Below are 12,188 nucleotides of genomic sequence, written 5' to 3'. Positions count from 1 at the left end.
GTTGTTGCATTTCTCAATTTTTGGCTAAATCAAGGCTTGAGTAGGTTGGAGAAGGCTTCTAGACTAGTTAGATTGATGTTTGGTAGGATAATTTTTGAATTTGGCATCCCGGCAGTATCGGATTTGGTCGCGGCAGTAAGGAACAGCCGCCCCCTCCGCCTAGAGTGGTACTACCGCTCTCCTGGATCGGTGCTACCGCTTGAGGACTATGGGCGGTACTACCACTGCCTTGTCGCGGTACTACCGCTGGATGCCAACTTCCTCTTTTTCCTTACCAAACCTTGATCTTTGTTGCTCTTTCTGCTGGCTTATGCTCATTCTCTTGTGTTGTTTCTCGTGTTCTTGTGTTTGGCTCCAGGTGATGGTCCTTTGGAACGACCTGCCCGTCGTGTCAACCCAGGGCGTACTGGATAAAAGCGCTACCTCACTTTTGAGTCAGGGGCTGCTTCCTCAAGTGTTCCTCCTCCTCCTCCGCCCAAGAAGACTATTGCGCACAAGCCCAAGCCTAGGGCCAAGTCTGTGACAGAAATGACTGCCAAGGAGTTTTGGGAAAGGCGCTGGCACAACCCATATGCGGAAGATCAAGAACCCACTTTGGTCAACCGCCCGTTCTGGAACCGTTTTCAGCGGGCTGTCTATTGTGATGTGATCAAAGCGAAGAAGAACCTATATGTTGATGTCCGCTCCATCGACATTGCCTATATGGAGAAGGATCCTGCCTACTTTGGTGAAGCTCTGCAGATGTGTACTCAGCTGAATATTCTCAGGATCATGGAGTTCAACAAGGACTTTGATGCGGATTTGGTGGCTCAGTTTTATGCCACGGTCCATCTTGGCACTGATGCAGAGAGGACCTTGACCTAGATGACAAATGGCAAACTTCTGTCTGTCAATTGGAAGGCATTCATGGAATTGTTTGGGATTGAAGATCAAGGGCTTGAGACCCCGGTTGGCTTTCGTCCTCACCGGAAGACAACTTCTACTCACAAGCAAGCTCTCTGGCCGTTCTGCACTGTGAAGGTTAACCCCGAGACGCAGAAGGAGACGTATGAGCTGCCTGCCTACCTGGACATCCTTCATCGCATCTTCAGGGAGACTCTTTTCCCACGCATTGGGAACTTGGATATGGTTCACTCGTTTCTTGTGGACATGTTACTTTTCTGTCAGCATGAGAAAGAAGAAAACACTGGAGATTCCCTGGATATCTCTCATGTCATGTGGTCTGAGCTTCTCTCCGTTATCTCTGAGCGCAAGTGCCCCATCCATGGTCCTTTTCTCATGTTGCTTATTGAGAAGGCTTGGGAGCACACTTATCCTGGTGTCGTGCTGGAGACTGGCGAGTTGATCCCTCATGAGATCAAGCATCTAAGGAAGAAGGAGAACTAGGGCACTTCGGTTTTGAAATCTGGGATTCTGTCAGGAGCTGACGAGGCTAAGGCTGAGGCTGATGTTGACGATGATGAGGACTATGTGCCCTCTGGATCGGAGCCCTCAAGGGCCAAGAAGCTCAAGCGCAAGATGAAGAAACTTTTCTGCATGGAGTTTCATGGACAGTATATGGCTCATGTGTCTGAGAAGAAGGCCAGGAGCTGCCACAAGGAGCTCATGCGTCAGCTTGGTGCGACTGTTGCTAGTGGTTATGAGGGCAAGATCACCGATGAGGAGGAGTGGGTTTAGCAGCACTGCCCTTGGACAGACTCAGACACCGAGCAGCCCCCTGCCGATGACGGAGGAGCGGACGATCACGCAGGGATGTGATGATGGAGACTGTCAGTTGTGCTATCACCTGTGGCCGTAGCTGCACTCGTTGCCCTTTTGGTGTCTCGATGCCAAAGGGGGAGAGAGTTTAGGGATTTGTCGAGTTGCGAGTGTGTCTGTTTTGCCTTGTCTTTCTCTCTCGCAAACTCTTTTCTCGTCCTTTGCTTTGGTTTGGTTTGTGCACGTGTGACCTGGTACCCTATCATATGGTGTGAGACATATGCTACCCTGTCTTATTATTATCTTTGTATGTCGATTACTTTAGTAGTTTGTGAGTTCATGCTTATCTCATATGTCTACCTTGCTCACTTGCCACTCTATTGCATCCTAGCTCATGTATATCTCATCCTTGATGCAAATGTTGTCAGACTATAAAATATAGGGGGAGTGTTGATCATAATGTGTGTACTTTGCTATCTAAAGGCACCTCTAATTAAGTGCACACATCTAGGGGGAGCCCGTCTATATTTTTTAGTCTCTTGGATTCGCTTATTATCATGTCTTTTCTTTGTGCAAATCCCGTGTTGTCATCAATCCACCAAAAAGGGGGAGATTGTTAGGGCATGTCTCTCTCTAAGTAGTTTTGATGATCGATGACAATGCTTTTGCGGACTAATCATGTGCGTTGAGTATTTCAGAGATTCATTCATTGGCACGAGACAATTCTTTCCCCTCAGAGCTTTAAGTGAAGACGATGTAGTCTCTTTCGTTTCGATTTTGGTGGACTTGAGTCGTAGGAGTCATCGTACTATCAAGAGGGGGTCCGCATAGGAAAGGCTAGGGTGGAATCAACACGTACACTTCATCTTTGCACCCCCAACTCCTTTCCTATCCTTGGAGTTTGTCGTTTCATCGAAAAGTGGAGGTTGTGAGGTGCTAGCGGTAGTACCGCCGCCAGAGCGGTAGTATCGCCCATGGACCTCAAGAGGCAGTACCGTTGTTCTACAACGGTAGTACCGCTTGGGTGCATCAGCGTCAGTACCATCCTTGGTTGGCACTGCTACCGCCTCGATTCGAGGCTGCTCTCCTCGTGTCGCGTTGAGCGGCAGTAGTAGCGGCAGTAGGAGCGGTAGTACCGCGGCTACCACCGCTACTAGTGACGTCCAAACCCCTTCTCTCCCTCTCGCCCCCCTCTGATGCCTCTACTCTCAGTCACCTCAGTAGTACCGCTGGTGGTCACGGTAGTACCACGCTACCAGCAGTAGTACCGCCCCACTGAGCAGTAGTACCGCTCTGTGCGGGCTGAATAGGGGGGTGGTAACGGTTGGATTGTTTCCCCCACTATAAAAGGAGGTCTTCTTCTCCAGGTTGACCTACCTCTTTTCCCTCAAGCTCCATTGTTGCTCCAAAGCTCATTTTCACCCGATCTCTCTCCCTAGCCAATCAAACTTGTTGATTCTTTAGAGATTGGTTGAGAAGGCCCAGATCTACACTTCCACCAATAGAAATTTGATTCCCCCCACTAATCCCTTGTGGATCTTGTTACTCTTGGGTGTTTGAGCACCCTAGACGGTTGAGGTCACCTCGGGGCCACATCCCATTGGTGAAGCTCCGTGGTATCGTTGGGAGCCTCCAATTAGTTGTGGACATAGCCCCAACCTTGTTTGTAAAGGTTCGGTCGCCGCCTTCAAGGGCACCAATAGTGGAATCACGACATCTCGCATTGTGTGAGGGCGTGAGGAGAGTACGGTGGCCCTAGTGGCTTCTTGGGGAGCATTGTGCCTCCACACCGCTCCAACGGAGACGTACTTCCTCTCAAAGGGAAGGAACTTCGGTAACACATCCTCATCTTCACCGGCTCCACTATTAGTTATTTATTACCTTTACTTGCGCAAGCTTATATTGTGTTGTATCCCTTGCTTGTTCGTTGTGCTTGTTGTTGGTGCATCATATAGGTTGCTCACCTAGTTGCACATCTAGACAACCTATTTTGATGCTAAGTTTAATTTGGTCAAGAAGAGGTAAAAATTGTTAGTTGCCTATTCACCCCCCCTATAGTCAACCATATCGATCATGTTAGGAGTGGAGAGGGGGCTCTATGGGTGGCTAGGTGAGACGCGACATGACTCTCGGTGCAGGTGGACAAACACGCCTCTCGTGTGTGGAGGAGGAAGGAAGATGACAACCATGTTGTTAGGCGGGTGGGCTGGGCCACTACAGTAGTCTAGGGAGAGAGAGGGGGGGGGAGTATTGCTGCAGCGAGTGGCTGGCTGGCTTGGGCCAATTTGTAAGGTGGTTGTGCAGGTAAACTTTCTCCTCTGAATTCTTTTCCAACAAATATAAAAGACGTTTTAGGAATTAAATGGGACACAAACTATATTTAAAATTCCAAAGCTTTTTGTGGTACCTTATTGGAATATTTTGAAGCCACCATAAAAGATTCATAAAAATCTAGGCAAGAAAAAAATGTATTATTTATTAATAAACATATGGATTTGAACTAGAGTTAGGCTAAAATTGTAAAATTATTTGGGTAGCTCTCAAATATCACAACAAGTCCGTGTGCAAGATTGGAGGGTCTATCTAATACCAAAACACCAAAAAGGAGAGGTCTCAAGTTAATTATTATTAAATGGAAAGTCTATATAATTTGTTCAATTATTTATTTTATCTTTCTAATAATATTGGATGAGTAATTATAGGGTTGTCAAGAGAATTCATCATGCGAAGCCCTTCAAATTACATAAATCAAAGATCTATGCAGTTATATTAATTGAATTTAATTATGGTTGGCAATTTAGTTAATATTGAGGATTTAAATCAACCTAGATTCAATTTAAAGCATGATGGTGTGTTGCAATGATGATGCAAAAACAATCAATTTTCTATTTAGGGTACTACCTTGGGCTATTTCATTAACCGCCTCCAGGGCTTTGTATAACAATAATAACCGCTTCTGTGGCCCACTTCAAATGCCCGGTTTTTAACTAGTGTTAGGTCCTTCATCGAAAAACTATGTCTCAATTATTCCTTGACTGATTTGAGCATTGAAGCATTATTTCAAATCAACAATATGCCACATATAAGCTCAGAAAAGCGACCGAGCTCTCACTGAACTTCTTGTATATGCAAAGCTCATCTTCATTTTTGATAAAGCCGATTCCCCGAATTACCTCATGAAAATGAATATTCCAACCCTGAGATGCTTGCTTTAACCATAAATGGATATTTGTAGCTTGCATATTTTACTAACATACTTTGGATCTATAAACCCTCGAACTGTATTGTATGTACATCCCAGTTAAATTCACATTAAGGAAAACCGTGACAACCATCTGCCCTTTGTAGTTCTCTAGAAGAAAAGAAGCCAAGCAAGGCGTAAGTTTTTCAATGCCTGATTATATAGTGATGCAAAGTAGTATTGCTCTCTCCAATGCCTTTCTTTGGTATCTCGAAAATAATCCATGATTAAGCAATCTATCTAGTACATTTCCATCTACTAGTTACATTCATGGTATTGTTTTTGGAATGGGTCAGTGGTATTTGTGTGAGACATTTCGCATGTTGGAAATAGACAACATGACAACAATTTTCTTTAAAATACAGAAGAATGCACTACAATCCTTTTCTAAAACACTCTACTAAGCCTTATTGACCAATAGCAGTGTTTATAGAGGTAGACAAGGGATCATGAGGCTCCACAAAGCTATACACACTGATCATGCTTAGCTAGACCGCGAGCCTCAAAATTGTGGCTCTTTTGTGGACAAGACTCCATAAACACCATAGATGTGCAGAAATATCTCTGATAATGTGAGCATAGCGACCACCTGTTTCCTCTCAGATATGAATCACTATTGCATTATAGTCTGACGCAATATAGAGACAATCCGAAGATAGATAGATCTCCAGTTAGAACCAAGGACTCATGAGATACAAGCGACTAATGAGGTGGGATCGGTGATACCACGAAGTAAGAACGTCGATGATAGTTAAATAAAGGACCACACTAACACACAACCATGATGTGGCATGATACACACATAGTCCTCCACCTCAATGTGACTCCGGCATGCCATCGATATGGCCCGCACATGGCCACTGAGCATGAGATGCTGAGTGACTCGCGCTGGGAGGCCCCACGTCGAACAGTCGCACGTTGTCAACAATTTCTTTTTTTGCGAAAAGCCAACATGATTGGTTTATGCCAACATTTGACAAATGGTTGGTTGGTTACCATTTTTTTTGCCAAGCTTATAAAAGTTGCCAACTTAGGTAAGTCTTGGTATTTTCAATTTTTGGCAGACACATTTTGGTAGCAAAACCAATCGTGCTCTATATTTTGCATAAAAAAACAAAAACAAAATATCATTGTGATCGTGCTGGAGGAAATGTGCGTGTGGACGTTGGACGAATATGTTTCAGCCCGTCGTTCTTGTTGGGCCGAAACCCAGCCCAGCCTTCGTGCTTAATAAGCGCCTAACGGCTTAGGTTTCCCCACACAAAGCCCCTTGTCCACGCGCAGCTAGGGTTTTGCTCCGCCGCAACCGCACGATCCAGACCCCATGCCCTACACCTCCCGGCGGCGGCGGCGAGCAGCAAGCAGTCAGCGGCAAGATGAGGCCTGTTCTGATGAAGGGGCACGAGCGCCCGCTCACGTTCCTCAAGTACAACCGGGACGGCGACCTGCTCTTCTCCTGCGCCAAAGACCACACCCCCACCGTGTGGTACGCCTCCAACGGCGACCGCCTCGGCACCTACCGCGGCCACAACGGCGCCTTGTGGTCCTGCGACGTCTCCTGCCACTCCACGCGCCTCATCACCGGGAGCGCCGACCAGACCGCCAAGCTCTGGGACGTCCAGACGGGGAGGGAGCTCTTCACCTTCAGGTTCGTCGCCCCCGCGCGCTCCGTCGACTTCGCCATCGGCGACCACCTGGCGGTCATCACCACCGACAGCTTCATGGGGAAGACGCCCACCGCGCAGGTCAAGCGCATCGCCGAGGACCTGCAAGACCGTACGGTTCATTCGCTCCCCTCGGCCTGCAAGTTTCTAGATGTCTAGTTGTGACGTGAATGTGGATTTTGAGGCGTGTGTTGGTGGTTTGCAGAGACGGAGGAGTCGGCGCTCGTGATCTCCGGCATCACGGGGAGGATTAACAGGGCCGTCTGGGGACCCGGCAACCGGACCATCATCACCGCTGGAGAGGATGCCACCATCCGCATCTGGGACTCTGAGGTTTGCACCAAATGTTTGCACTTAGTCCTGTTGAGTCCTGCTGGCGATTGGTTCTATCCTTTTAGGGTGTCTGGTGCTATGGACCTGTGGCAATATGCTTATTGGTATGAACTTATAACTATTGTTGCATGATTGTTGATGTAGTGGCTGTGTATAGGCCACTCATATTGTTCAATAGTGTAAAATGTTACTTGAGCTCAGGGCTTCATATTTCACACGGTTCCTGAATTTCCTTGTCATGTGGTCTGATTCTGTGAGTTTCTTATTACCAACAACACCTTGAATTTACAGAGCAAACCGTTGATATCTGTAAATCTGGCCATATGTTTCTTGGTGGCTGCTTAGCACTCGATCCATCTTACTAGAGTATTTTCCCCATCACTAGAATTGCATTTTTCTTTCTGTGGTTTGTTTACTAGAAAGAAAGAATGAACTAATAGGTTATCTCATGCAAACTTTATATGCGACTAGCTATCTTGTCATGCAATGTTTGTTGGTACATGCCAGGTGTTGTTGCGTTCCCATTTTGTATGATGTTATGCATTTATGTTCTATTTTCTCTTGGGCCTGTAGACCGGAAAGCTGCTGAAGGAGTCAGACAAGGAGGCTGGACATCAGAAGGCAATTAGCTCACTCTCAAAATCCTTAGATTGGTCTCATTTCCTCACAGGTTCCTTGGATAAATCTGCTAAGGTGATAACTTTTGGGATTGCTGCCCTGATAATCTGTACTTTATTTTTTTTCTTATTATATGGATTCTTCTGACATATCTGTTATGTGTCAGCTATGGGATGCAAGAACACTGACCCTGATAAAGACATATGTCACAGAGCTACCAGTTAATGCTGTTGACATGTCTCCTACTCTTGATAATGTATGCTCCTCTATCTGTCGCCTTCCTTATCTGTCATTGTTCTTAAGTTGCTGCGAGCATTTCAATGTACGAGCTCTCTCAAAGCACATGGGGCTGTGTTTTTAATTCTTGGTCTTTTCACAAGAAGCTAAAAGCATATATTTCCGTGGGCAACCATGAAGTTGGGAGTGATTATGAATTTGTTTTAAAATGTGCTCTTCGATTCAGCCCTTTTGGTAATTATTGACTTGGATAAGATTACTGTGTATGTGCTCTGGTCTTGAGTGCCACATATTTTTGTCCTGCACATTCATTTCCTACCCTTGATTTCTTGCTCTCTTTAATTAAGGCCAAGTTTGTCAAAGTGTGTGAACCATGATTCCTTTCCACATTTGTTATCTTAATTTGTCACCTTCTGTGTTTAAAGCTCATCCCATGCATGCATGGTGCTGAACTAAATTGGTACATTATAATGGTGTTTTTTGTTAGTCTATGGAAACTCATTTGTATTTGTATTTTCTAAACAACATATTTGTTTGCGGTTCATAGGTGGTTATTGGAGGTGGTCAAGATGCAATGAACGTTACTATGACAGATCGCCGTGCCGGTAAATTCGAGGCCAAATTTTTCCACAAGGTGAGCTAGATTCCTTTGTATATTTTTACACAGATGCCTCTTGACTTTCTATGGGAAGTTACTTTCTGTCTGTGTATATATTGTCAACATCTGTAACAGGATTTTGTTGTTAATTTCAGATTTTACAAGAAGAGATTGGTGGTGTTAAAGGACATTTTGGACCAATCAATGCATTGGCATTTAATCCTGATGGGAAGCGGTTATTTCATATTACATTGTATTTTGATTTCTTATATTCGTATTCTGCCTCTGCACTTGGGTTTGTGTTATGCCTCTGTTTCACACTTGGTATGCTAATTTGCTCAATGATTAAGCCATGTAGATTCATGGCGATATACGCTATTCTGATTCTTTAGGATGTCATCAAATGTTATGAGAGCAGACCTTGATTTTGAATTTTATATGTTAAGTAACTCTTTTTACCATTTCATGTTGATTTCTCAATTTACATTTTGCCTCTGCACCTTGGGTTGGCAATATGCTCTGTTTCACTTAGTTTGCTAATCTTCTCAATGATTAAGCCGTGTAGATTCATGGCGATATACGCTATTCTGAGTCTTTAAGATGTCATCAAACTTTATGAGAGAAGATCTTGATATTGTTTTCTTGTTAATATTTATTTATCTCCCGTGGGTCAAGTATTGTGAAGTAATCCTCACTCGCCACTTTATTGTCTAACTTCTTAAGTCTTGACTCATCCTCTGTATCCTGGATTCTACATGGGCATTGGGTTTGACTTATCTGTTACACATTGTTCATCTTTGACATCTGTTTGTGACATATTTTGTTTCCTTTGTGATCTCATGCCTTTGCTTACTACCTTTTATCTTGTTGAATAGCTGGCTTTTCTCTTGCGATTTTTTCTCAACATGTAGCTCAGTGATTAGAGCCAATTACATTGGCAATATACGCTATACTGACCATATTTTGATGAAAAGTTGTATATGAGAGCTACATGAAGTAATTCTTATCACCATTCTATTGTCTTTAATCTCGAGTCTTAGTGAATCCTCTATCTTGGCCTTGAGTTTTGACTTTTGTGTAACACATAACTTATCATTCCCATCTGTTTGAGCACACGTTGTTTCCTTTGTGTTTTGGTGCCTTTTCTTCACACCTTCTATCTTATTGAATCACTCTCTTTTGTCATGTTTAGTAATGATGATGCTCAGTGATTATAGCCAATTACATTGGCAATATACGCTATGCTGACCTTGTTTTGATGAAAAGTTGGATATGAGAGCTATATCGTCCTCTGAATTTATCTTGGCAGATCTAACCTGCAATATTGCTTGATCATGCTTTGTTGCACATTCTGCTTTATTGTACCTATTGAATTCCTCATGTAGATGGTATGGCAGCTCAGTGATTTTAGCCAAATAAACTTTGGTCATATACGCTATTCTGAATATGTTGTTGTAAAATAAATTTATGAGAGCTACCAATCCTTCTTTGATACTGTTATATTTCTTTTGTGATTTATGTTTATCCAAATGCTTTTGAGAAATAGGATTTTCACCTCCCTCTTTGAGCTTCCGTTCTTGATTTCTCATGTATTTTTATGAATTCCAGTTTTAACGACCTGTGTTTTCCCATGTAATGTCCATAGCTTTTCGAGTGGTGGGGAGGATGGATACGTGAGGCTACACCATTTTGATCCTGAGTATTTCAACATCAAGATGTAAGCCTGGGAATTTCTCAAGGTAAGACTCGTATCCCTTGTAGACAAATGTGAATAACTGCAACTTCATACAAAGTTAATTAATGCTCTTGTTCTTGAGCCATCTCAGCATATCGTCTTCTATATTGTTACGAAATGCTTCAGGCTTTTGCTTACATGGTCATTTCGGTGCTGTTTGGTTGGTGTCCAGGCCAGGGTGCTCCATTCAGGCGCCATTATGCTAGGCTCCATTCAGGCGCCATTATTTTTCAGGCACAGTGCACCATTTTCCTACCTTGTCTCAGGCTGCAGTTGAGAGGCCTCCATCATACTCTGGAGTGAACATAGTTTTTTTTTAGGTCTCAGTTTTTAAACAACTTGACTTAGCTGTATGGTCTACTATGTAATACCCACTTCGGTCACTATTAAGCTGTTCTAACTTTTTTCTGAATCGGATGTATAGACATGTTTCAGCTTGTTTGTTCAGTTCACTCATTTCAGTCTATGTAATCCATATTGAAATATCCAAAACATATATTAGTGAACAGAACAGAGGGAGCGGCACTTTTTTTTGGTACAATCAGCAATGGAGATGCTTAAATTGGCGACATCGTGTTACTTTCCCTGTAACTGTTGTTTATCCGAAACATTCTGCTCTGATTATATGCTCATTCTGCTGAACATAGTACATGGACGAGCAGCCAGTTGTTGTCGCTTTGTTACGCCCAAGAATTACTTAGATGCTGAGCTTCCTGAGGCGGTGTCATAGATTGACGCGATTCGATTTCCAGTTTACATAAAGGACAATGATATTTGCCAACAGTGTGCCCGATAGGAAATGTCCTGTCGATCACGCTCCCGCTTACCAGGCCGACCACCTGCCTCGATCGCCCTCCTGCTTACGAGGCCGATCGCCGTACAAGGCCCAACAAAAAGATGCCATCCCCCATGACGCACTTTCCACATCGCAACTTTTCCTCCACCCCCTTACCTCTCACACGCTCCCCAGCACCCACCTGCCCCTCCCCCCTACACAGCTAATCAAATCAACACCAAAAATCTACCCCTCCTCCATATCTGGATCAAACCAGAGCAAATCATCAGGGAAACAGCGGAAATTATCAAGGATACGGCGAACAAATCACCAGGCAATATCACCTCACCCCTGGTAAGAATTAAGACTCATTCAACATCTCCAAAAAATTCTGCTTAATACAAAGACTTACCCCACCCCAACCCCCTCCCCCTCCCAATCTGTGCAAAAATTACCATCCTTCCACCTCATGGAAACAGAATAAACAAACTTCTCTGATAATTCTGCCTATTGCAATGACTTACCAATCAACTAAGTGCAAAATTACCAACCCCTCGTAGTTTTTGTTATCAACTTTATGCAACATAACTGAGTACCCAGAAAATACCCCACTCCCTTGCTACAAAAAACATAGATTTTGTGTCTATCATGGAAAAATAAAGACAGATAAAGGAAAGAGGAACCTTAATTGATCACAAAAATCATACTCTCATACAAATGGAAAATGCATTGCAAAAAAGGTTCATTTTTTAGTCTACAAAAATGTTATACTGCATGAAGTAAACAAGTTATCAATCTGTACATAGTAAAAGTTATCATCCACTTTAGCTGAGTACTACCATTGGATAAAGAAAAGAGGTGCCTTTTAATGGAGATGCTCATGTTGTACTGTAATTGTCCTGTTTAGTGTTCTTCCCAATCACCCCTGCGGTTCTTGCCATCAAACAACTGTGTAAAGAGTAAACAAAACAATGAGTTTCAAAATAAGAGTCAACACATGTAAATGTATACTAACGTGCAAACGTAAAAACAATGAAGCAGGAGTAGATAATGGATGCTAGCAGAGGAGATAATGCAGAAGATGGAGGAGGAGGGAGAATGCATGAAGAGGACGATGCAACAATTCTGCGTACCCAAACATCATGGAAACAGGTAAAATTACCAGCATTAGTGTTTACATATCATCATGGAATGAAAAACCCAGTTTTATACTTTACTATTGAAGCGGGTTTGAAAATTACCAGCATTGGTGCACTCATATTACCAGGTTCAAAATATGCAAATTACCA

The 12,188-nt window shown here is 43.5% G+C and overlaps 1 protein-coding gene and 5 non-coding genes across 9 annotated transcripts; all 6 read left to right on the top strand.

Moving 5' to 3' along the window:
* The first annotated feature begins 6,197 nt into the window (after positions 1-6,197).
* Positions 6,198-10,693, top strand: LOC109783437 (eukaryotic translation initiation factor 3 subunit I). Of its 4 annotated transcripts, none has more exons than XM_020342046.3 (8): positions 6,198-6,720; positions 6,809-6,936; positions 7,510-7,629; positions 7,721-7,810; positions 8,339-8,425; positions 8,545-8,624; positions 10,035-10,128; positions 10,297-10,693. In XM_020342046.3, the coding sequence occupies exons 1-7, from the start codon at positions 6,264-6,266 to the stop codon at positions 10,108-10,110; spliced, it is 1,038 nt and encodes a 345-aa protein (XP_020197635.1). In that variant the 5' UTR covers positions 6,198-6,263; the 3' UTR covers positions 10,111-10,128; positions 10,297-10,693. The 4 variants fall into 4 exon arrangements, with proteins under 4 accessions (XP_020197635.1, XP_040255909.1, XP_020197636.1 ...); XM_040399975.2 differs by having other exon boundaries at positions 8,545-8,642; XM_020342047.3 differs by having other exon boundaries at positions 6,203-6,715.
* Positions 8,725-8,806, top strand: LOC120975092 (small nucleolar RNA U54). Its single transcript, XR_005770930.1, has one exon. It is a non-coding gene; the product is annotated as a small nucleolar RNA U54 (small nucleolar RNA).
* LOC120975093 (small nucleolar RNA U54) lies at positions 8,932-9,013 on the top strand. Its single transcript, XR_005770931.1, has one exon. It is a non-coding gene; the product is annotated as a small nucleolar RNA U54 (small nucleolar RNA).
* LOC120975089 (small nucleolar RNA U54) lies at positions 9,299-9,378 on the top strand. The gene has a single exon (XR_005770927.1). It is a non-coding gene; the product is annotated as a small nucleolar RNA U54 (small nucleolar RNA).
* On the top strand, positions 9,591-9,670 carry LOC120975091 (small nucleolar RNA U54). The gene has a single exon (XR_005770929.1). It is a non-coding gene; the product is annotated as a small nucleolar RNA U54 (small nucleolar RNA).
* On the top strand, positions 9,785-9,865 carry LOC120975090 (small nucleolar RNA U54). The gene has a single exon (XR_005770928.1). It is a non-coding gene; the product is annotated as a small nucleolar RNA U54 (small nucleolar RNA).
* Positions 10,694-12,188: the final 1,495 nt, after the last annotated feature.

Source organism: Aegilops tauschii, chromosome 2 (genome assembly GCF_002575655.3).
Source record: "Aegilops tauschii subsp. strangulata cultivar AL8/78 chromosome 2, Aet v6.0, whole genome shotgun sequence".
Taxonomy (NCBI): domain Eukaryota; kingdom Viridiplantae; phylum Streptophyta; class Magnoliopsida; order Poales; family Poaceae; genus Aegilops; species Aegilops tauschii.
The sequence above is the reverse complement of the archived record's forward strand: the minus strand, read 5'-3'. Positions and strand labels throughout refer to the sequence as shown.